Source organism: Phoca vitulina, unplaced genomic scaffold, assembly GCF_004348235.1.
Source record: "Phoca vitulina isolate PV1807 unplaced genomic scaffold, GSC_HSeal_1.0 scaffold3, whole genome shotgun sequence".
In the NCBI taxonomy this organism is placed as follows: Eukaryota; Metazoa; Chordata; class Mammalia; order Carnivora; family Phocidae; genus Phoca; species Phoca vitulina.
Window position 1 is genome coordinate 57811336 of NW_022589706.1, and position 25842 is coordinate 57837177.

At 42.7% G+C, this 25842-nt stretch overlaps 1 protein-coding gene across 2 annotated transcripts in view; it reads left to right on the forward strand.

Annotated features, from left to right (window-relative positions):
- The window catches only part of ANXA3 (annexin A3), a 51380-nt gene that overhangs the window by 21127 nt on the left and 4411 nt on the right, over positions 1-25842 (forward strand). The window contains exons 4-13 of one of the 2 annotated variants that reach the window (XM_032400608.1): positions 2387-2481; positions 5506-5619; positions 8855-8945; positions 14737-14816; positions 17912-17968; positions 18350-18443; positions 20054-20149; positions 21089-21147; positions 22358-22381; positions 22562-22610. In XM_032400608.1, the coding sequence (XP_032256499.1) occupies positions 2387-2481; positions 5506-5619; positions 8855-8945; positions 14737-14816; positions 17912-17968; positions 18350-18443; positions 20054-20149; positions 21089-21147; positions 22358-22372 (701 nt within the window). In that variant the 3' untranslated portion in view covers positions 22373-22381; positions 22562-22610. Of the gene's footprint in view, positions 1-2386; positions 2482-5505; positions 5620-8854; positions 8946-14736; positions 14817-17911; positions 17969-18349; positions 18444-20053; positions 20150-21088; positions 21148-22357; positions 22382-22561; positions 22685-25842 lie in introns of those variants that run through there. The other variant, XM_032400607.1, reaches the window with a different exon arrangement.

A 25842-nucleotide genomic window follows, 5' to 3' on the forward strand; every position in this document is an offset into this window, starting at 1 on the left:
TGAGTAGATTGTTCCATGAGGTTAATGTCAAATTGAATGAAATAATAGTCTTACATTCTATTGCTTGTCTTTTTTTCTTAACATTATGTTTCTTCACAAATTTTTGCATGTTGGGTTGCAGACCTACTTTGAGATGCTTGTGAGGTCCATTACTGATGTGTTCTTAGTCCAGAACCAGGTGTCATAATGGTGTTTGCATTAGAGATGTGTCAAATCCAGTCTCTGAACCACAAGGCAGCTTGTTTTAGTTTCTGGTCTTTTTTTTTTTTTAGACTTTATTTATTTATTTGACAGAGAGAGACACAACGAGAGAGGGAACACAAGCAGAGGGAGAGGGAGAGGGAGAAGCAGGCTTCCCATGGAGCAGGGAGCCCGATGCAGGGCCCGATCCCAGGACCCTGGGATCATGACCTGAGATGAAGGCAGACACTTAACGACTGAGCCACCCAGGCACCCCTAGTTTCTGGTCTTGAGCATGTGCAAAACTAAGAGATAAAGAACCTTCTAGCATACACACTTCAAGCAACTGTCAGGAGTGGTTATATCTGAAGTCTTGGCGCATAGGGCATAGAGATGTCGAGAAGGGGTAGAAAATTACAACAGAGACTTGAGACAGTAGCTAGACCCTATTGAGCAGGCGTATGAGTGAAGGGGCTTGAGCTTCATCATGAAGGTTACAGAGAGCCATTAGGATTTCACCCAAGGGATTGACATGATCAGGCACATTTTAAAGAATTTACTGGGGCAATCATGCATGGTATGAATTGTAAGGGGGCCAAATCAGGAGGCTATTGAAGTTTCTAGGTATAGTATGCTGTGTGCACAGGGGCAGAGGAGAGGACAAATTCAGGAGATGCAGATGATTGCTACAATGTAGGGAGTGAAGAAAAGAAAGGAGTATAGGACGACTGCCAGACTTTTGGTTTGATGACTATATCCATAGTGATGTCATCGATGAGGGAACATAGAATGAGAGACGAGTTAGAGAGGAAAGAGAATGAATTCCACCAGGATCATCTGAGTTTGAGATGCTGCATGTGCACTTGGAGGTGCTTAGGCGTGCGCCAACACGGAGGCCATCAGAGGTTCAAATCGCTCATTGGACTCATGCGACACAGCTGGGCTTTGATCTAGTTCTGTGTTTACTAGAAGAATGCAGGACCGGAGTTACGGGGGAGCAGTACCCCTCACTGGGAGGCCCAGCAGCTAACCAAATTCTCAGTTTGTTTTGCCCCATCCCTGAAGTAGAATGTGTACCATGGCCACTGGCATGTGTAGCCAAGGTGTGTGGGGGTCACCTCAACTCACAGAAGTTGAGCCATTCTAATCACGCGGCCCAAGGCTCACAAGCCAACCCACAGCTCCCCAACCAGGGGGAGTCCTCTGCTGCCAAGGAGGCAGGCACAGCTTCCCACGCTAGCTTCATACTTTAATTACCAAGAAAATTGTGACCTTGAGGGCATTCTCAAGCAGGCCAGCATCAGCCCTTTACTTAGAACAGGTGCTTAAGTATATGGGTCTGGGATGCCTGAAGGAGGTACGGATCAGAGAGGGAAATAAATGTTTTAGAGTCAGAGATTTGGGTTCACATTCTTGCTACACCACTTAAAAGCTGCATGACTTTGGCACATGAGATAACCTCTCTAAATATTAGTGTTTTCATCTTTGGAACAGCTTAATCATCACCCAGTGCCCACAGTTTCTGTGAATATTAACTGTGACAATGACTAAAAGGGGCCTAGAATATGGCAGGTTCTCAATACATGTCAGTTCCTTTTTTCTAGAGAAAAAAATAATTTGATATCAAGTATGGTGATAGAGAGATAAAAGGTGATAAGACAGTAACTGAATCTCTCATAAGGGTGAAAAAAACCCAGCTCAAAAGAAGCATATTCCTGGGGCGCCTGGGTGGCTCAGTTGTTAAGCATCTGCCTTCTGCTCAGGTCATGGTCCCAGGGTCCTGGGATTGAGCCCCACATCGGGCTCTCTGCTGAGCAGGAAGCCTGCTTCTCCCTCTCCCACTCCCCCTGCTTTTGTTCCTTCTCTCACTGTCTCTCTCTGTCAAATAAATAACTAAAATCTTAAAATAAAAAAAAAAAAGAAGCATATTCCTTGCCCTACTCCCTCTGTCTGATATAGAGAGAGGAATATTTGGACAATGATTATTCCCTCCCCCCGCCACCCAAACTCTCCAAAGTTAATTTTCTTTTCCAAAAGCCTGGCAAAGAAATAGAGATTCCAACCTGGTAAGAACCTGGAAATTAAAAACCAAAATGCCTTCCTGTCTGCATTTGTTTCAAACCATTAATTGTTTTTTCTTTTGTTCACAACAGATATTAAGTATCTTTGGGTTGATGGTGAGTAAAATTATTTTCGTTTCATTTAGGAACCGACGAGAAAACGCTCGTCAACATTCTGACTGAAAGGACGAACGCACAACGTCAGCTGATTGTTCAGGAATATCAAGCAGCATATGGAAAGGTACAATTTGATTAACGTAACAGCCAGTAAAGAGCTAATCACTATGGATCAGGGATGCTCCGCCATGATTACACCAAAGATCTTTTGTTTCAGGCCGAGTGTAACAGAAAGTACCCTGTGTATCCATCCAGTCAGCAGCCTGGCGTGTGAGTCCTGGTTTGCCCTTAACAGGCTGAACGGCCTTGCTGATGTTATTTGATCTTTCTGGGCCTTCATTTTTTCACTTGTTGGATAAGGAGGATTGTTTTAAAGAGAGACCGGTGGCTTTAAATGAGGAATGATTCGGATATCTGGCAATGTCTTGAGACATTTTGATTTTCACACCTGGAGGGAGAGAGACGGATGTTTCTGGAATCTGGTGGGTGGAGGTCCGGGATGCTGCTAAAGATCTTGCAATGCAGAAGATGGCCCACACAACAAAGAATTATCTGACCAATTAACTGATAGATGCTGTCTCAGATCATCTTTAATTTCTCTTCCAACTCTAAAATATCTTTGCAATTGTAGATTTAATTCATTCAGCACATGAAAACTTACTAAGTAGCAGAAACTATACAGGAACTATACAAGAACATTTGGTGGTTTTTTTCCACATGGCGTATTTGTTCAATAATAAACTACTCTGTGTCAGGAATGGGGTATTACTCCATGTCAGGAGATATCCTAGACATTGGGGATTCACTGGTCTAAAAAGCAGATCCTTCTTTTTATCATGGAGCTACCATTTTATTAGGAAGATAAGAAGTAAATAAAATATTTAGATATTAGTAAGTGTTATGAAAGAATTAAAATGGGATGATAGGGCAGAGAGTAGCTGCTGAATGGCTCCTTGAAATAGGGTGGTAAAGGGCGCCTGGGTGGCTCAGTTGGTTGAGCGACTGCCTTCGGCTCAGGTCATGATCCTGGAGTCCCGGGATCGAGTCCCGCATCGGGCTCCCTGCTCGGCAGGGAGTCTGCTTCTCCCTCTGACCCTCCCCCCTCTCATGTGCTCTCTCTCTCTCTCTCATTCTCTCTGTCTCAAATAAATAAATAAAATCTTTAAAAAAAAAAACAAAAAACAAACTATTAGAAATAGGGTGGTAAAGACATATCAGTGAGGGGGGTCACCTCACTCTCAACTAAAACTAAACAGTACTAAGGATTCTGCCTTACTCGATCTGGGGAAGAGCATTTCAGACAGAAGTCACAGCACACGCAAAAGCCCTGAAGCAAAAACAAGCTGGGACTATTTAAGAAACAGAAGACTTCTAATATGGCAGGAGTATGGAGAATAAGGGGAGCAGATGGAAGAGATGAGGTTGGAGAGGGGGTTAGAATATGCTGGGCCTTGGGGTCTTGGTACAGTTTAGGTTTTATTCTAAGAATAATAGAGAATCATTGGAAGTCTGTAAGCAAGGGAATACTAGAAGCTACTTTATATTTGCAAAAGACTGTTTTAACTTCTGTGGCTCACAAACTGTGGAGGGGAAAGAGTGGTAGCAGCAGTCAGGCTGTTGAGACCAGGTGAGAACCGAGAGGGTGTAGAGACCATCCAAAGGCAGCTCAGGCATCACCTCCTGACAGTGTCCTCCAAGCCCCGACCCCTTCAAGACACCCTTCTTAATATTTAACCTTCACACTTTATCAGATACTTAACATATTATATTGACATTTTATCGTGGAATACTTCTGGTTTTCCTGTTAGGGCAGAATCTCCGAGGAACGAAGACTGTGTCTAAATCACCTGTAAATGCCTAGCGCAGAGCAGGTGCCCAGGAAACACCTGTCAAATTAATTAATTGCCAAGCTTCTTGACAAGGCAAAACGCTCATGTATAGGGAACATGAATGATCCATTGGCCTTTCAGGATTTCCGGACTATGGAGGAAGGACAAGGTGAAGGGGACACCGTTTCTCACAGTGGGATGGATTGAGAACATGTGAAGTGAGATTCAGTTGGAAAGTCCTGGGTTGAGGACAGACGGTAGTAGAGCTAGCATTTAGAGAGGAAACACCCTGTGGCGATTAAGGCAGAACTAGTGACACTTGGCTCCATCCCATTTGTTTTGTTTGCCGCCCCACTGGGCCCCCTGGTGGCCTGGTGGATGTTGGTATGTGTCCACATTGTCAGAGTGGTCTGGGAGGCTGCCAGCCTCCGTCTCAGAGCTGAAAATAATCAAGAGCAAGAAGAATAATAATTCGGGGCACCTGGGTGGCTCAGTCGGTCAAGCGTCTGCCTTCGGCTCAGGTCATGATCCCGGGGTCCTGGGATCGAGCCCCACATCAGGCTCCCTGCTCAGCGGGAAGCCTGCTTCTCCCTCTCCCACTCCCCCTGCTTGTGTTCCCTCTCTCGCTGTGTCTCTCTCTGTCAAAAAATAAACAAAATCTTTAAAAAAAAAAAGAAAAATAATAATTCACTAACACACCTTTAAATATTAGAAATAAAAACCATACGACCTGCCTTCAAGCAGAGGAGATGGACTTACTTATGTAATGTGTGAAAACGGTACCAAAGGACAGTAATAGGTAATACCGGCCCGTTACATGTAGGGTTTAGCTGCTGTTGTTGCCAGAAAACTGCTTTGATGCCTCGCGGTTCCGCACTCTTAGCAGAGGCAGCTGACCGGCCCCTGTCCTCTCCTTCGCTTTTCTCTCCAGCGCTCTTTGGCAGTCACTGAGAAGCACCTACTCGTGATGCTGGGTGTGAATTAAAGGGCTCCCCTTCCTCTTCTTCTTCCCCCAACCCAAATATTGGGAGCATCTGGGGCCTAGGAAATGCATTTTAGTACACAGTTCCTATCTGTGGCACTTATGTAACCCCCTCCATTGGCTTTCGTTCAGAAAACCTATAAAACAGAACATCTTGGAAGCAGTCACAAAATGCAGAGTGCTATCCTTAGAAATAGTTCACCATTTCTGTTTATTCCCTGTGAATTGGCATATTTTTGTCTGAATTGATACCTTTGTTTATCTTTCAGGATGTGACTTTATAGAAAGAGAAAGGAAAAGTATTTCATGCTTTCCTCTTTGGTATTTTTTATTTTAGGAACTGAAAGATGACTTGAAGGGCGATCTCTCTGGCCACTTGAAGCAACTCATGGTGGCCCTTGTGACTCCTCCGGCTGTGTTTGATGCAAAGCAGCTGAAGAAATCAATGAAGGTATGAGCCCAATTTGGGCTTGAGATTTAACTGTGTCATCAAGAATAACGACTTACTTCCAGCGCACACTTGAGAGATGGGTGTAAATAGGACAGATTTGGGTGTCATTTTGATGCTGCGCTATTCAAGTGGTAGAACAGTCCTGAAATGGGGAACGGTTGTGGAACCTTGAGCCCAATGTTCCTGGGCTGAAAGAATAGCGTCATATCCTAATTTCATTTCCTTGGTTTTTGACCCAAAGAGTCAAATTCTCCACTTTGTTGTCATTGAGAGTAGATGGCACCATCATCAACCCCATTGCTTAGGTCAGAAACCTAGGATTATCTTTGATCCCTTGCTTTCCCTCACTCTTCAGAGCTCCCAAAATCCGTCTGCAAGTCCATTTGCTCTATTCCCAAATCTGTCTGCAAGTCTGTCTGTCAGAAATGTGTGCGTGTCTCTCAAAATCCATTGCTACCATTCCAGTTCAACCACCACCATCTCTTGACTAGACCATATCAATACCTTCCTACTTGGTCCCTTGCCTCTATTTTCTCCCACCTGGAATCCATTCACCACAGAGTAGCCAAAATTATGTTTATAAAGTTATTTTTAGAATTATACTATTCACCTGCATAAATCTCCAGTGGCCTTGAATACTTAAAATCCATGCTTCTTACCATGACCTTTATCACCCATCACAGTCTGGATCCTGTCCGTCTCTGTGACTTTTTAAAAATTCTATCTGTATCAGTCAGGGTTTCCCAGAGAAGCAGAAGCAGTAGGTGGGAGATATATATATATATAGTGAGATTTATTGCAAGGGATTGGTTACATAATTATGGATCTGACTAGGCAAATCCAAAATCTGTAGGGCAGACTGTTAGGAAGGGGAGGCTGGAACTCTCAGCAAAGCTGGAGCTGCTGCCCACAGGTGGTATTTCTTCTTCAAAGAAGCCTCAGCTCTGCTCTTAAGGCCTTTCAACTGACTACACTGGGCCCACCGAAAATATCTGAGATAATCTCCCTTGCTTAAAGACACTCACTAATGGACTTTAGTTATGTCTACAAAATACCTTCACAGCAACACCTAGATTTGTGTTTGATTGAGTAACTGAGGACTGTAGCCTGGCCAAGTTGATAAAGTACCATAAAACTGTCTACCATGCCCTCTCCTCCCTGTCCCCCCCCCCCCGCCCCGCCCCGATCGAATGCTATAGCTACACTGGCCTTCTCTCTGCTGCTTGAACATTCTAAGCTTATTCCTACCTTGAGGTCTTTATACATGATGTTTTTCCATCTGGAATGTTTTCCCTCCATATATTTTCTACCAATTCACTCAGTTTTATTTTCTTAATTACACCTATTACCATCTAAAATTATCTTGGGGTGGTTTTTTTTTTTTTTTTTTTTGTATATTTGTCCATTCAATTAAAAGGCAAATCTCCATCAGAGCAGGGAACCTCATCAGTCTTGGTCTGTATCTTCTGTTCCAAGAGGAAAACCTGAAATGAGGTAGGTACTCAACACATGTGTTGACAGGAAGGAGGGGAAGGAGGGAGTCTAGGTCCGAGGCATAAGCTGTATTCTACCTCCTTATCAGAGTTGGGAGAGACTTTCTCTTCCGTGGAAGAGGTATGGGCACCCAAGAAGTAGATGGCAAGATGGAGTGAGGCACACAAGAGATTTCCTAGGGGAAATCTTACGAAGGATAAAGAGGAGACAGAGCAGGGGAGGTTGGGTGGAGCTTCAGATGGCAATTCAGGTCTGTCACACATGGAAGGAGAGAGGGAAGGAAGTAGGCTCAGATAGGAAGAGCTTCCGTCTACAGTGCAGCTCTGAGAAAGCTGTGGCAGGCCAGTGGGGAGCTCCTGAGCAAAGATTGCCCTTTGGAGAAGTCCTACACTGGGCAGAAATGGTCCAGCTCCAGTACCCCTTCAATGTTCAGTCACTTGCTGAGAGCAGCTTGGAGGGAGCGTGACCTCTTTGTCAACTGTGTGGCAGATCCAGAGCTCTGGCGATCGGAGGCTATCACCCAAAGACATTATTTGCAGCAGATTCTCTTAAAATCTGAGCAGTGCATTTCTGTGGCTGCCACATGGGGGACAGTTTAACAGGTGGCATGATAAGGATTAGATTCACCAACAAGGATTAGAAAAATTTCTCTCTTATGCAAAAGAAATCCACGGTAGGCAGCCCAGAGCTGGGTGTCCTCGCACAACCATTATCAGAGACTCTGGTTCCTTCAATCTTGAGGTTTTACCATCTTTCGCCTGTAGATTCCACTTGTTGGCTAAAGATGGGAACTCAAGATCCAGGCATTGTATCTTTATCTCAGTCAGCCAAAAATACAGTAAGAGACAAAGAAGTGTTCATTTCCTCTCCTTAAGGACTCTCAGAAACTGCACAGGGTACTTTACATATAGTCTATGGATCATAATTTGTTATATGAATAAACCTAGTTCTAAGGGAAGCTGAGTAATACATCTATTTGGGTAGCTATGTGCTAAGTTATTGAGGTTTCAATATTACTAAGGCAAGGAAGGTAAAAGAGATGAGGTCTGTTCAGTTTTGCTGTGAACCTAACACTAATCTAAAAACTAGTCTGTTTTTAAGTTAATTAATTAGCTAATTAAAAAGGAGAGATGTTGAGGGCAACTAGGAACCTCTGCCACAGAGGAACGGAATTCAGCCTCAGTTCATAAGCTGCATTGACCTCATTTGATCAAGTTCTAGTGTAAAAGGCTTTTCTTGGAGTCACAGCATGATTCGGTGACCTCAGTATAAACCAAGGTTCAGGGTAACTAGTCCCCAAATCAACTAGGCCCATGACATACATTATTAAGGCTTTAAAAATCTCCCTGTATGAAGATGATACCTGCTGACCTAGTGCATTAGCAGAAGGATGAACTCATTCGAAAGAACTACAGAGCCCTTTCTAAACATAATGGCATATACGAATGCTCACTTCTGATCTTGAATGACACGGGATTTTCCCTTTACACTATTTCTCCCTACAGTTATTCAGTTGATTTTTACACTGGAGTGGGAAATTTTCTTGAACACTTTGATGTCAGTTTAGATGATTTGTGTTATTTTCATACTAAAACATATGAAAAAAACGAGAAAACCGCTTTAGAGCAATATACAACCTTATGCTGATTTACGACAACTTCTTTTCATCTGTATTAAGCCTGAAATGCATGACATTAAGCTTTTCAAGTATTCTAAAAATAGATTTCCTTTTCTTTTTCAGGGCACTGGAACAAGTGAACATGCACTGATTGAAATCTTAACCACCAGAACAAGCAGGCAGATGAAGGAGATCTCGCAAGCCTACTACACAGGTGGGCTTATTCTCTGCTTACTTTTACCACTGTCCACACACATAGGAGCCCATGTGGCTCTCCCCAGAAACCCACCAAGCTCTTCTTCACAAGGCATTTTGGGCAGGCAAGACGTGAAAAGAAGGATACATTCTAAAATGGGCTAAGGTCGGTGGATCTTCAGAGGAAATGTGACTGTGACCTGAGCTAGAAACTGCTGCATAACCACTTAGCACATTACAGCCGTGGTGGGTTTTGCTCTTGGCAATCACTGCTTAATTGAATCAACTGCCAGTGTAAGAGATTCAAATCATTATATATCAATATTATATGTTTAAAACCACTTAGATGAGCCTCGTGATTTGGGGTGTGGAAAATTAGATGAACCATTTAGAGAATATGTTGAGCATGTGGATTCAGTATAATTAGCGCAAGTCCTCATAGTCTGTTAGCTGTGTAAAAATGAGAAAGTCCCTGCAGTGTAATTCTGGCACAGACCCCCTCCCCCAGGGTTAGCATGACAACGCAATTACAGCACAGTCCCCGGGAGGATTACCCTCACTGCGGACTCGGTGGCGGGGCCCCAAGCTCAGTGGCCCCAGGCCATGTGCCCTTCTGCCCGAATAGCTCCAAGGTCAGGGCTTCTCCCCACTCCCTCAGGTTCAAGAGCTCACTAGTGATGAGGGAACAGAAGGCAAGCTGAGGACAAAGCAGAAGCTGACACCCCACAACTAACCCCCCATGGGATATATGATATGTGACATTTCTCAGGCACTCCTGGCTGTCCTAAAGGAAAAACAAATAGTTAACTTATAGAGATCACAATCCTGCAAGACAGTCTCCCTCAGTTTACTTACAAAAGCCTCAGCAATAGCTTCCAGAAGGGAATGTAAATACAATTAAATGTCTTTATAACCTGCAGCCCATCGACAGATACTTAAAGTGGGCAGAATGTAATGTTCCTCCGGAAAGTTCCAGGCTATCTTAATGTTAATGCCTTACTAGACGGGTAAACAACATTAACTTCACAATGGCAAGGCCTCAGGTATCTTGCAGGTCCTCTTTAGCATATGAAAGTTCTTTGGAAACCTCCCTTTTTCCTTACCTCCCCCAACCCCATAGTATATAATCAGCCACCCCTCACAACCCAGGGCAGCAGCTCTTTCTGCCCACGGGTCCTGTCGCTGTGCTTTCATAAACCACCATTTTGCACCAAAGACATCTCAAGAATTCTTTCTTGGCCATTGGCTCCGGACTCCACCCCACTGAACCTCACTATATTCCAAAACCCCATCAAGTAGCACGACTCACAGAACTCAAGAAAGCACTATACAGTGGCCCCGTGAGCAACACGAGAGTTAGGGGCACCGACCCCCTGCACCATTCAAAATCTGTGTATAACTTCTTTTTTTTTTTTTTTAATTTTTATTTATTTATTTGACAGAGAGAGACACAGCGAGAGAGGGAACACAAGCAGGGGGAGTGGGAGAGGGAGAAGCAGGCTTCCCGCCGAGCAGGGAGCCCGATGCGGGGCTCGATCCCAGGACCCTGGGATCATGACCTGAGCCAAAGGCAGACGCTTAACGATTGAGCCACCCAAGCACCCCCCGTGTATAACTTCTAACTCCCCGATAACTACTAATAGCCTGCTGTTGACCGGAAGCTTTACTGGTAACATAAACAGTGGATTAACACATACTTCGTATCTTAGATGTATTATATACTGTGTTCTTACGGTAAAGTAAGCTAGAGATTAAAAAAAATGTTGCTAAGAAAATCAAAAGAGAAAATACATTTACAAAATTGTACCACATTTATTGAAAAAACCCATATATAGGTGGACTGTGCAGCTCACACCCATGTTGTTCAAGGGTCAACTGTACTTACAATTACTGTGTCACTCTAAAGAATAGAAATCAGGACCAGTCAAATGAAGACATGCAGAGGAGAGGTCTCAGAGGGTCCCAAATGCAAAGCTTCCTGTCCTCAGGATGTATCTCCTTCCCAGCACATCGATACATAATTACCAACCAGGAAAACTCATTTGATCTTTGGTATCCAGTTTTTATTGAGGTTTCGTTCCGTAGGCATGACTGATTGAATCACTGGCCACATGATTGTACTCCGTCTCCAGTCCCCTTCCTTTCCCTGCAGGTCAGGCTGATATCATGTGGCTCAGAGCCCCAACCCTTCTAATGACATGGTTGTTCTTTCTGGTGGGACCAGCCACTACCCTGGGTCATCTTGCTGGCAGAAACTCAGGTGTGGTTCCTGGGACCTGCCACGAATAACAAAGACATTCCTGTTATTTGGGAAATTCCAAGGATTTAGAGGTTACCTCCCAGGAACCAGGCCAAAGACCAGCCCCAATTCTATATTATACGGCAGCCCCCTGGAACCCTCTCCAAGTACCCCAAGGGAGCCACAGTTTCTATGTCTGTGTATCACGGAGGTTCTGCAGTAGAAGTCCAGAGAAGGGATATACCGCCTCCCAGATCCGTGTCAGATAGGTTATTTGAGAAATTCTCCTCAGAAGGTAAATACCTTCACTCACCTCAATGACAGGTAAGTGACTATTTTAGTCATGTGCTCATCAGGGCTCCATACAGACAGAAACAGCACTAGGCCTTTTAACAGAATTTACCATAGAGAATTGTTGCAACACTTTTTGGAGGACTGAACAAGGCCACCGGGGAACACAGGCCGAGCAGGGGGTATAAACAAACCGCAGGGCTGGGACAACACAGGAAAGAGATTGGAGCTGTCGGAAGCTAGAAGCTCGGAGGACGAGGGGCACCACCCTGCCAGTGTTGGTGCCTCAGGGGCTCGGAGGGGAGGTTTAAGGAGCAGGACTTCGGATCTCTGCAAAAGGGCTGCGTACAGCTGGAGCTGGCCCATCCATGCGGCCGCAAAGTGACTTGTCCTGGGAGCCCAGAGCCAACTGCTACTGTCGGGATGAAAGGCCTGCACTGGTTTGTGCCAACAGGAATAGCAAACAACGATCCTGCTCTTCTCTCCTCTGCCTTCCAGTCTCCCTCTCCTCCCTCCCTCTCCTCCTTCTCCCTCTCCTCCCCCCCCCCTCCCTCTCCTCCCTCCCCGTCTCCCTCTCCTCCTTCTCCCTCTCCTCCCTCCCCCCTCCCTCTCCTCCCTCCCCGTCTCCCTCTCCTCCTTCTCCCTCTCCTCCCTCCCCCTCTCCCTCTCCTCCCTCCCCCTCTCCCTCTCCTCCCTCTCCAAGTGGTGGGCCAAACAGTTGGGGCAGGGGAGAGGGGTGCAGAAGAGAGGTGTAACTTGCAGTGTCCCAATCCCAGCTCCACAAAGCAGGGTAGAGAAGGCTGCATTTGGAGTAGATAAGATAATTGCTTAATAATAGCTACACATTGTAGGTGTTTAAAATATTTGGTTCTCTCAATTTAATGAGATTTGCATATAAAAAATCATCGGAGCCAGAGGCTCTATACCAAGGTGCCTGGTTACTTCCTAGTAGTTCTTAGAAGAGTTACTGCTCCATGAATTGACCTGCCCCTCGATGGCTTTCTGGGGTCCAGCATCTATGTACAAACAACCCTAAGATGTAAACTCTGTGAAGCCAGGAATTTTGTCTGGTTTTGTTCACTGCTGTAGCTTCAGTGCCCAGAACAGTGAGGGATAAATTCAAATAGGCATTGAATTAATATCTCCAAGATTGAGATTGTCGTCTTAAGAGCCAAGTGAAAGTTCTAGCATTTAGGACTGTTGTTTTGCAAATATGACCTGTGATCATAGTTCAGAGTTATCGGGGGCCTCAATATCCGTGTGAGGTAAGCTCTCTAAGGCTGTAAGGAATGGACCGGCATCTAGGTTACTTTGATTAATAGGGATTCATGATACATAAGGAGTGAAAGAAGGAAACAGGCGCAGTCATGTGTAGCCAAGCCTCATGGAGTTTCAGGACACAGCACTGGCCTAGGGACTCCGTGGTCTCTGGCTCGCTCAGCGTCAGGCATCCATTGCTCCCTGTGCTGATGTTTGTGTTACAGTAACTGCTTCCTCTCCCTTCTGCTTCTCCTGTTCTTGACAGTCCCAAGCCACTTCTCTCCCCTTACCATTCGTCTACTCAGGCTTTTATTTGCCCCCATGGTTTACGGTTATTCTCGGCTTCTCTTTTGCCCCTTATTCCTTGGAGTTTTTCTCCTTCTTTGTTACTGTCTTTGTCTCTTTTTCTGTACAGCTCACTCCCTAAGATAAGACTCAGTGAGCTCAGGAAGGCGCCATCTAATAGATCTAATAGCGTAATTTTGGGCAATGTTCTCCCACCAGCTCACCTCTTTGGCTGCTGACCACCTAGAGTCAGATGCCAACCCTGTGGCAGTCAGTTGCAGCAAGAGTGATGGTGCCATATAATGTAAAATGGAGGCCCATGCATACGAAATCCATCGACGTCGGCTACCATCTTGGCTCTCATAAAAGGACCAAGTGTCTCATGTAGCTGGTCTAGTACAATGACACGATAGAGTCTAAATAGCTGAATTCTGAACTTCCAGTATTAAAAAATTTTTTTTTCTAATTAGAATGAAGGATAGATAAAACAATATCATAACTGTTAGATAAAACGATGCCTATAAAGTGTTATTATTTAGATAAGTAATTTGCATTCATAATGGATTTTGCTTATTTGAGTTGCTTTAAAAAATTATAGACTTTGTAAAAAAAAAAAAGACTAAAATCATGCTGGAAGAGTTTCTGTTTCAACACAGTTCTTGCTATTAGATAATCTCATATCACCTTCTGTAATCATCTTCTGTTGATTTAAAAGGCCAAAAACATTTATATGACCATAGAGGTCTTGAGAAGGATGCAGGCAGAGTTCAGATAGCTACCTGGTGTCAGCTACATCCAGGTACAGAGTGGCCGCCAGTGAATCACCACCTCATGGCTGGAGCAGAAAATCGATTTGAAACGAGCAGACATTGCACAATGCAGACTATGCAAGAGGGGCTACAACTAGTCGGTACTCAGATACGTGAACACACAATTGGCATTCGTCATGGCAAGTAGTATATTTTAGGGTAGCTTTCTCACTTTTGAGAGGTATCACATTTTTCAATCTAGCCGTATACATCACAATTGAGGTTAGGCTCGATGAGACAAGCAGCGGCTCGGATAAGATAAAAATGTACTTTTCCCATATGTAGAAGTCGGAGACAGGCAGTTCCAGGACTGGTGTGGTAGCTCCTCAACACTTTCAGGAACCCAGGCCCCTTCTTGCTTCTGTCCATGTTGTCGCTAAGATGTAGTCCTTCTCTTCATGGTCCAAGATGGTTGCCTGAGCTTCAGGCGTCAGTCTACAGACCAGGCAGGAGGATGCAGGAAGGGCACAAGCCATCCTTAAGGAGATTTCCCAGCAATGTCACATATGTTCACCTACGTTTCATTGCCAAGAACTTAGGCATGGAGCTGTACCTAAGGTACTAAGCTAAGAGGAAAGCTGAGAATGTAGTCTAAGCTGTAGGCAGTAGGTTTTGCTCAAGGACAGTGTTCTGTTACTGTGGAGGAATGAAATAGTAATCAGAAGGCAAACTAGCAGCTTGCCCACCCTGGCTTTTCCATGGCAATTCTTTCTGTTCTTCTGTATCTACCACAACACACACTATAATAATAGTTACGAGAAGAATGTATCCCTATCAGAAGAGCCCCAGGAAGTTAAAAAAAAAAGAGTCAAGATTTATTTTCTCAGGTACTCATTCCTTGCCAGTGTTGACATTTAAGCTTTTCTCGGTTTTGTAATAATGTTTTTCAGTTTGTCAAGGCTTAATGTGTTCTTATTTGGTTTCAGTATATAAGAAGAGTCTTGGAGATGACATTAGTTCTGAAACATCTGGTGATTTCCGGAAGGCTCTGTTGACTTTGGCAGATGTAAGTTTTTATTTTATATTGCTTAGCTGCCCGATAAGCTGCATGCTCAATAATAATTTTTAGGGAGTTTAAAAATAACCAAATGGAGACAATGAGATTGCAGTTTTCCTCGTGAAATAATTTGTTCATCTTACATTTTCATTTCTGGACTCCAAAGAATATATCTTTCTTTTGTCGGCATTTAAATTAAGTACGAAGCTTGATATAGAAAAACTATCTTCAGAAATGGGTATATCAGTCTCTGGATTAAAAAAAAAAAAAAAGACTTGCAAGAATAAAAGCAAACAAAAAAGACTTGCTGCAACTGTATCTCTGCCACCTTCGGAAGAGTTGCTAGACCATTCATCAGTGGCACAAACCAGTGCAAATGAGGCCACACCTAGCTCTCTCTTCTTAGGAGGTTCATGACTTTATAATGAAGGAGGTAAGGTCAAGGGTGAGGTATCACCACCCATGTGTGTAGAGAGGAAGTGATTTCAGCCATATCTCACTGGCCTCTTTCAGCTGATTTACACAGCTCCTAATGTGTGAGAAAGTCCCAGCACTAGCCCCAGCCTGAGGATAGAAACAGTAGTTGTCAAAGTGAGGCATGATGCCACAAGGAAACAATTTATCCCAATTATGGTTTCAGTTACTTCAGATGGTGAAAACCTTAAAGACTGAACCTACAAACCCAAATTTATGAGGCATTGGCACAAACATACTGTCCCAGAGGTTTCTGTGTATAAGTGCACACCCCTTTACACACACACATGAGCACACAACAGCCCCGGGAAAACAGTGAACAGTAGGGCTTCAGTGTTTAGAATAAAAAAAAACCCGGGCTCTCTGGGGCTCCTTTACTGCCTACTAGCTTTTTTAAAGGTTTTTTTTTTTAAAAAAATTTTATTTATTTTTTCATGAGAGACAGAGAGAGAGAGAGAGAGAGAGGCAGAGGGAGAAGCAGGCTCCCAAGGAGCAGGGAGCCTGATGTGGGACTCGATCCCAGGACCCTGAGATCACGACCTGAGCCGAAGGCAGATGCTCAACCATCTGAGCCACCCAGGCGCCCTACTGCCTACTAGCTTTATGTGGACAAGCTATTTTAAGCCATAAAACCTTTGTTTTCAGGGCGCCTGGGTGGCTCAGTGGTTAAGTGTCTGCCTTCAGCTCAGGTCATGATCCCAGGGTCCTGGGATCGAGCCCCGCATCAGGCTCCCTGCTCAGTGGGGAGCCTGCTTCTCCCTCTGCCTCTGTCACTCCCCCTGCTTGTGCTCTCTCTCTGTCTGTCAAATAAATAAATAAAATCTTTAAAAAAAACAAAACCTTTGTTTTCACATCTGTAAAATTAAAATAATAATAGTACCAACCTCCGGGGGTGTTGTGAAGATTCAGAGAGAGAGTGGGCATGTGCAGTACTGAGCACATAAGGCGATTATTCGTAGCGGTACCAATGAGACGCGGCGTTTTCTTACTCGAGCAGAGCACACCACGAACCAGAACGAAAAGGCAAGCTAGCAGCCACACTGAAAAGGAAAATAAAAGAAATCATGTGGAAATCAGACAGGCATACAGGACCTAATGTTTGAAAATGGGAATAAATGCATTTTATAAATGTTACAGCCGAACATTTCATTCACCTAAAGTTTTCAAAATAATTCAGGCAATCTCCCTTTTCCTATCTCGCCTCTCTCTGTAATGGGCTGTGTGCACAAGCACATGCACACACACACACGCACACACGCACGCATGCGCGCTTCTCGGCATGAGAGCTGGTGGCAAGCTGCAAGGGTTTTGTGTTTTCATAGACCTTATTTTTAAGAGCATAAAAATCTTTTTAGATTTCCAGAGAAGTGGGGCAGAAAGTACAGAGAGCTCCCGTATGCCCCTCCCAGTGTCCCGTTATTAATATCTTGCATGAGTGTGGCATAGTATAGCTGGTGAATGAACACTGACACATTATGATTAACCAGAGTCCACAGGGTCCATTAAGTTTCACTCATGGGTTTGGACAAATGTATAACGTCATGCACCCACCATTACAGTATTACATAGAATAGTTTTACTGCCCTAGAATCCCTGTGCTCCAGCTCTTCATCCGTCTCTTCCTCCCTTCAAACCCCTGGCAGTCACTGATCTTTTCACTGTCTCTATTGTTCTACCTTTTCCAGAATGTCATATGGTGGGAACTATACAGCACGTTGCCTCTTCGGACTGGCTTCTTACATTCGCTAAAATGCTAAGTGTCTCTCAGGACTTGATAGCTCTTTTCCTTTTAATCATTGAATATTAGTCCATGGTATGGATATACACCAGTTTGTTTCACCCGTTGCAGGGCATCTTGGTTTCTTCCAAGTTTTGGCAATGAGGGACAAAAACTTCTAACATTCATGTACAGTTTTTGTGTGGACTTACATTTTCAGCTCACTTGGGTGAATATCAAGGAACACAATTGCCAGATGATGGTTAAAGTGTGGTTGGTTTTGTAAGAAGTGGCCAAACTCTTTTCCAAAGTGGCTTTATCAATTTGCATTCCCACCAGCAAGGAATGACAGTTCCCGGTGTTCCAAATCCTTGTCAGCACTTGGTGTTGTCAGGGTTTTGGATTTTAGCCATTCTAGTAGGTATGTCGTGGTATTTTATGGTTGTGTTTTCTTTTTTTAAATTTTCAGTTCCCTAATGACGCATGATATTGAGCATCTTTTCATGTGCTTTCTTGCCAACTGTTTATCTGATCTCTGTGCGGATCTCTTGCCCATTTTTTAATTAGGTTTTCACTGGTTTAAGTGAGTGTTAGGAGCTCTTTATATATTTTGGATATAAGTCCTGTCTTAGATACGTGTTTGCAAATATTTTTTCCCAGTCTGTGGCCTGTTTTTTCATCCCCTTAAGATCTTTGAGGAAGAAACTGAGGCTCAGAAAATTGTGTGATTTGCTAGAAATTTCGTGGCTAGTGAGCAGCAGAGCCAGAACAGGAGCCCCGAGTGCCCAGTTCCTCTGTGCTTCATGGTCTCCACTGGAGAAAAACCTCTAAAATGCCCTGCTGATTGGAATACCGAGTGTTAGAATCTTCTGTCCTTAAAAGGATTGCCTTTGTTTTCATCTTCCCTGTGTAGGGCAGAAGAGATGAGAGTCTGAAAGTGGATGGGCAGCTGGCCAAAAAGGATGCCCAGGTCAGTAATAGAGCAAAGACAACATCTCCTGTAGCCATTCTCCCCCTCGACTGCCTTTTCATTCGTGTGGCACCAGAGGAGGCTGCCCTCTCCTGTCCTGTTGGGAGGAGAAGCCTGAAGGCTGGGCATCACCCACCCCTGGTTCTTTGCCTCCCCCCGTGCTGGTTCTTCTTCTTCTGTCTCCAGCCTCCCTGACTCTCAGGTTCCTAGTCCGCTAACAGCGAGAGACCCGGGTAAGAGATTATCTCCCTAACCTCTACTACCAAGTAAACCTCCCGCTCTTCTCGTTCCACCAACCCCCTGCCCAGAAAGAGAGAGAGAGAGAGAAAGAGAGAGATTGTGTCCATAATAACATTCTAAATCTTCCTTCTCATCCAATAGATTCTCTATAATGCTGGGGAGAACAGATGGGGCACAGATGAAGATAAATTCACCGAGATCCTCTGTTTAAGGAGTTTTCCTCAACTGAAACTGAGTACGCACTCACATTACAAACCTTTTTGCTTTGTCTTGCATTTGCAAATGTTTTGGGGTTTAATATACAAAATTCTGGAAAACGAAATTAAAAATTGCAAAGGCTGTTCCATTTGTATGTATAAACAATTCAGGAGAAAACATGGGGAGCTGTGTTCCAACTCAAGGTGGAACTGACCCTACTCTTGTCTTCCCTGGAGGCTGAGTACATTAGCTAGTGAGTGACAAGTAACAGGTGGGAGAGGAAAACGGGGAGCCCTCTGGGGTGAGAGCAGAGAGGAATATTCCGGTGGTATGGGGGAGCCCGAAGGCAATGCCTCCAACCCATCTCTCCCCTAGTTAGCCACTTTCCAGAGAAACCAGGCATGCTGGGTATCTGTTAATGTGTTAATAAGGATTAACGTTCGGCTCTTTCTGATTCGACAGTGAATGGGGGAAAGGCGGCATAGTTCTTTTGGTCAGACCAACTATTACATGGAACTGCTAAGCAGCCACCTCCTCACTCATGTATCCCCCTGAACCTTTCTGGAAGCCACAGCACCCAGAAGCCCAGAACTCCGTTTACTGTGAGCCTCCAGCGGTGGCTCCCAGGTGCTGGTCGAGAGAGCAACCACAGTGCGTGACTAGGCTTATGCTGAGTTCACGGAAAAATGAGGAAACATGAGGATATCACCATGACTTTTTAATTCTGAGATTGCCCCTCCTTAATTTTGGCATTACATTTCACTTATTTTATAAAATAATAGTAATAGTATATTATAGTTGCTTTATGAGTATCTTTATTTGAAGAATAAAAACTAAACAATGCTAGATTTCTCTCCAAAGGTTTTTCAAAATTTCCTAGGGAAAAATTTACTTGGCTTACAAAGTATGCCTCTGTACTTGGTGACCTATAGGTTTTGCTTTGGGACAAAAACTGATCAAGACATTACCTCTGGTAAGCGTGGGTAGGCCATGCTGCTTTAGGGAATGATTTACTCAGCAGAAAGAAATCTGCATAATTAAGATTTCTTTAGCAGATAAAACATATTTGACTAATGACCACACTATTGTTTCCCAGGTGATGCTATAATTTAAAAGTAGCCCACCTTACTAGATAAATTATTTTTAATTTAACCTTTCAAGCTATTTTAAATTCCATCAACCTGGGAAGGGGGAAGGGAGGAGAGAGAAAGAGATCATTGAAGAAAATGGCCTATGAGGTTTAGGGGCTTTTTTTATTTTTATTTTTTTATCTTATTTATTTATTTGAGAGAGAGAGAGAGGGAGAGAGAACGCAAACAGGGGGGAGGGGCGGAGGGAGAGAGAAGCAGACTCCCTGCTGAGCAGGGAGCCTGATGTGGGACTCCATCCGAGGAGCCTGGGATCATGACCTGAGCCGAAGGCAGAGGCTTAACCGACTGAGCCACCCAGGTGCCCCGAGGTTTAGGTTTTATTGTAGATAATTAAAAAAACCAAAAACTTCCATGCTCAGATTTTGATGGTTTAAAGAGGAGTTTTTGAGTTTGACACTTAACTTGATTTGCTGCATATCAAATAAAAAACTGGAATATATTCAAGTTGTGGTCAACTGGGATGCCTTAAATATTTTTTGTGGTGCTGCTTTTTTAGCATTTGACGAATACAGAAATATTAGCCAGAAGGACATTGAGGACAGCATAAAAGGAGAATTGTCTGGGCATTTTGAAGACCTACTTCTGGCCATAGGTAAGCCCTTCAGTGCTTATAACCTGAGTTACTTTGCACTTGTTTTAAATCGACGGGAAGGTTCACTCCTTCCCTGTAAGAAGGTTGACCGATCCATCCTTATGCTCCCATAGCCCCCGGCACCGTCCCCGGGGCACACGGTGTGCTCCACAAATACTGTTAAGTGGATGCATGAAGAAGTTATCTTTTTAGGTTTTACTTTGCCTTTTAACTTTGTATTGGTTTGTCACCAGGCTTGGATTAGTAAACTCCTGGAGAGATGAAAATATTACATTTCTATTGGCATTTTTATTGAGGCTTGTCGAAAATGGAGTAATTGAGTAATTTACTAAATTTAGTAATTGACCCTATTTGGTTATTATGGGAAGATATCCGTAGACTCCCAAAGCTGAGCCCAGGTCGGAACTCTAGGTCTCCTCCCTCTTGGCCAAGCCAACCGGGAGTATGGAACAGAAAGTCGGGCACAGACCGAAGCTGGTCCTGGAGACATGTGGATTAACAAGCAGACACAAACACCGTTATGTAAGCAGATCAGTCCCCCCCAGGAGGTCTCTGCTGTCTGCGGGCCCAAGTTCTTTACCAGCAGAGATGCTAGAAATGGAGCAAAGGTACACCCTGGGGAGTTATCGATGTAAGCGTAGGTGTTGGTGCGTCTGGGATCAGGAGATGAGTCAGCTGCTGTGGGAGCTTCTTTGGCAGGTAATTATATTTTCCCCCTGACTAAAGAGAATGACTGTGCTTAAGTTCTGTGCGAATCAAGACTTGATAAGCCTTTGAAAGTCAGGTGAAGCATTCACCTCTCCATCGTAAATAAAAGCTATAGTGACCAGGGGGTAGAGTGGTATGGTTACTCAAAGAACCTTTTAAAAAAACATATTACCGTAGATTAACTCAATTTCTATTCAATGAAACTGAATGTTACTTTGCTTTTTATAACAGTTCACTGTGCCAGAAACGTGCCTGCCTTTTTAGCTGAAAGACTGTATCAGGCTTTAAAGGTAGGTCTGGAAATTTCATATACATTCTTAGTCTCTCTCCAGGAGAATATAAAAAAATACTGCATCATACTGATGGAATTTCATGTCCCTTCCCTCCTTGGAGGAGTCCTCGTTTTGTCTTGGAGGTTGGTAGTGAGTATCCTAATCATTCTAGAGATAGGTACAGCAAAGCGTTGACTAAATTATCTTCCCCACATCACAGTTAGTGGAGGCCGTGAACCTTGGTTGAGAACACCAGACCTCAAGCCTGACCCATAAGGCCCAGGGTCCTCTTAAAATAAACCGAGTCGAGTCAGCAGCCTTTCGTGCTACAGAAACCCTGCGCTTTCTTGTCTGTTGCTGCTGCTAGACAGTGAGGTCCTTGAGTACACAGGCGTTTTTCTTGCTCTGTTCTATCTTCACGCCTTGCCCTGAGCCGGGCACATGAGAAGATGTGTACTTCAGTCTCTCTACTGGACATTTCCTATGGAGGTCCACATGTGCCTTCAAAGTTATGTCCAAAGTGAACACATCCTGTCCCTCACCTCACCCCCCACCCAAGGCTGCTCCTTGTCCCGTGTTCAGTCACCTCAGTGGGTAGCCCCAACAGGAGCCAGCCTTGCCCGACTCTCTGAAGTTATACCGCTCCCCGCCCCGCCCCCCATCCTTGCCCTCTATGCCTCAGCCACTTGGCCTTCTTTCTGTCCGTGACTATGCCAAGTGTCATCCCACACCAGAGTCTTTGCGTTTGTTGCCCTCTCTGCCTGGAATGGACCTCCTCCAGATCGACCTATGGCTGGCTCCTTCTCATCTCTCAGGTCGCCTCCTGAGAGAGGTCTTTCCTGACTGAACAGGTCGATTGGATTCCTTTCGGTCACACTCCATTCCATAATTCTTATCACTGTTTACATAAACAATGTGTTAATTTCCTCTCCTGTCCATCTCCATCCATTAAAACGTGGACTCCATGCGAACAGAGCTATAATCCGCACTGTTCGCTGCCGTATGCACAGCGCATATCTGGCATGGAGTAGCTTTCTTTCTCTGGTTCATTATTTTGGCCCCAGGTCAAATACCACTTTCTCAGGCACACCCTTCCTAACCCTTGATCTGTTTTAGGCCCTCCTTATATATACTCCCATAGTACCCAATATTTCCCGTATGTTGGATTACATAGTATATCCTTTACAAAATTGAACGCTTAACAGGGCTATCTCATCTCTGTTTTCAGCATTTGGCATGGTGATGGCACAGAGTAAGTGCTCAATAAATATTTCTCGAATATATGAATGATGAAGTTTGATGACAAATGAGTGAAGAAGAGTCACTGTGGTTGAATATTTTGTGCACCATTATCTGTTTCCCATAGATATAGATCTGTATGTTGTCTTGTGACCAGTGAGATTTGTATTGTGGACACCTGTATTCTTAACAGGGTGCTGGAACCGACGAGTTTACTCTGAACCGAATAATGGTGTCCAGATCAGAAATAGACCTTCTGGACATTCGAGCAGAGTTTAAGAAGCATTATGGCTATTCCCTATATTCAGCAATTAAAGTAAGTCTCCTCTTAAAAATAGCAAAACCCATTTTGTCTTTTCTACTCATCCTCTTTCCTGTATAATCCTTAAAACATAGAGATATATGACTGAGTTTTCTCTCTCCCTGTCAATGCATAAATGTGTTTTCTGAGTTTAAAATAGTGATAACAAAATGTCTCCTAAAGAGAGTGATTAATTTTAGCTCTAAAATTCCAGGCACATAATAGACACTCAAAATTTTTTTTTTAGGTTTAGTGGCCATGAATTGTTCTTTTGTGAATTGTACATGCAAGTTGTTTACCTGTTTTTGATATTACAGTATTTTTATTTATTTCAGCTTTTCTTTATGAGAATAGAAAGAAAGAAAAATACATGTTTTAAATTTCCTATTTTTACCTGAAGTCTAGTTGACATACAACGTCACATTAGTTTCAGGCATAGCTAAATTTCCTCTTGTTTTACTCAAAATATAGATAGCATGGTTCTGTACTTTGGAGCTCTTCTCATTTCAGTTTATAGGAACCTTCTCATTCTTCTTTTAACAGCTGCGTATCATTCCATTATTTATATATTTGCACCCACCGTTTCAATAGATGTTTCCAGTTTCTTGCTATTATAAACAGTGTTGTGATATGCATACACAATTCCATAAAGTACAAGTGTATCTAAGGGATAAGTGTATCTAAGGGATAAGTTGGTAGGATTGCTGAGGCAGATGTAAATACATTTGTAATCTTGGTAAATATTACCAATGGACTCCGTTTGCATGTCAATTAACCAACTAGATTCATTCACCAAAACCAATCCTTTTTTTCTTTGAACCAGAGCTTTTGTTTTTACATTAAACCTTTGCAGGAAGAGATGCGTGCTTAAGTTGAAATTGGGAACTTACTCAAAAAGGCAGCTCTCAGACTGTGCCTGGGGCTTAGCGAGGATTTCATCAGCTCACGCTCAATGAAATTTGAGTCGATTCTGACACATTGCAATAGTTTCAATCAACACAGGTAGATTTAATAACATTAACCATATTGTACTTACTAAGGCAGGAAAGTAGACTCACACATTTTATAAAGATTGCCAGTAACAAGGTTGAAACATGAGGCCTTCAGTTCACCCTCAGCAAACTAGAAAATTAAATTAACCATTAGTTCTCCCTCCCCAGTGGCTGGCTAATTGAGGCTTATTATATTAGGACACATCTAAGTTATGCGTACCCTGATAGAAAAGAAAAATCCATTGCTAAACAATTCAGTTTGTAATTTAAAATTACATGAGGTTTCTTCATTTCTATCACCTAATGTGCATGTTTTAAAAATGAAATGTTAAGGTTGGATCGGGGAAAAAATAGAGAGCTTGAACTAGATCAATAAGCGTGAGACAGATTAAAAAGGAGGTCAAAGACCTATCTCCCCAGTCCCAGGCTCGGATAGACTCACAGGTGAACTTCACCAAACTTTCAAGGAACAGATATTCCTATCCTATATAAGGTGAACCAGAATATAGGAAAAATGAAACCTGCCTAGTTAATTTTATGATTTTAGTATAATCTTGATTCCAAAGACAGAGGATAAAGAAAATTACAAAATTACTTCACTTATGAACATAGCAAAGAGTAAAATATTGACTGAATATAGCCGTTTATTAAAAAAATAATACATCAAAATCAAGTGAGGTTTAACCCAGGAATAAAAGGATGGCTCAACATCAGAAAATTAATTAAAGTGATTTCCCACAGTCCACACATATAAAAGATAATTATATAATTATTTCAGTTCTTGTAGAAAAAGCTTTTGAAAAGGATCAATACATATTTATGATAAAAAACATTTCACCAAATTAAGAATAGAAGCAAACCTCCTTAAATTGATAAAGCTTACATACCAGCTTATTATAGCAAATACATATTTATACTCAGTGGAGAAACTTTAGATGCAGTTCCTTTGAGATAGGGATCAGAACAGTAATGCTCCCAACATACTGATAAATATTATACTATACTACTACTAATATACCTTAATACTATCTTACAGAGGACTAGGGGTCCTGGATGGTACTGGAAAGGAAGAAAAAAAAATGTGTAAAGATTGAACCAGAAGAGTTGAAGCTTTCATTATTTTCAGTAAATACAATCATCTTTTTAGAAAATCAACAGGGATTATAAATTATCATCAGTAATAAAAATTCATCAATGTTGCCAGATAAAGATCAACCTGTAAAAATTAATAGTATTTCTTATACTATATAATCAAAATTAAGATACCATTCATAATAGAAATGAAAAACTATAAATTATCCAGGAATTCACTTGACCAAGACGACATAACTCTATGGAGAAGACTTTAAGACTGTTATAAACACCGTAACATATGTCAATAAATGGAGAGAGAGTTTATGCACTTGAGTTATGTGATAGGATACTATAAAGATGTCAGTTGTTCCTCAAAGTAAGCTATAAATCATGTGATTTATTTCAATCAACATTCTAGCTGGATTTCTTTGAGGAACTTGATTAAGTTACTTTAACATTTATATGAAGGAATGAAGATTCATGACTAATCAACCTTAAATACAAAGAATAAAGATAGGGAAAGGGCTAGTCCTACTAGAGACTGACATGGTACAAAGCAATTATTAATTGTTTTAAGTGTAGTTTTGGAATAAGAACAGACGAATGAATCAATGGAACAGAATGGAGACCTCAGAGACAAATCCAATTGTTTGTGGAAACTCATAGGCTAGAGGGGGCACCATAAATCTGTAGGGAAGGACAGATTATTTAGTAAAAATGTATTGGGAAACCTGGTTGACTCTATAGCAAAAAGTACAACTGGATCCTACCCAACACCACATTACCAGTAAACTGGAGATGAACTAAAAACCAAAATATAAAAGATAAAATTATAAAGCTAATCCAAGAAAATACAAGAATTACCTTTGTGACCTAGAAGCAGGGAAAAAATTTTTAAACAACAAAATCACAAACCACATTGCAAAAAACAACAAGCAAACAAACAAATGTACATTATTAAGTATAACATATATTAAATAATCTCATTACATTTTCAGTACTGATGAATAGGATCTTTTTGATGCTTAAATTTCCATAATTCAGGAATTATGTATATCACCTGACCTTTGGTTCTGTTTTCCTCTTCCTTCTACCTATAGTTGAGAC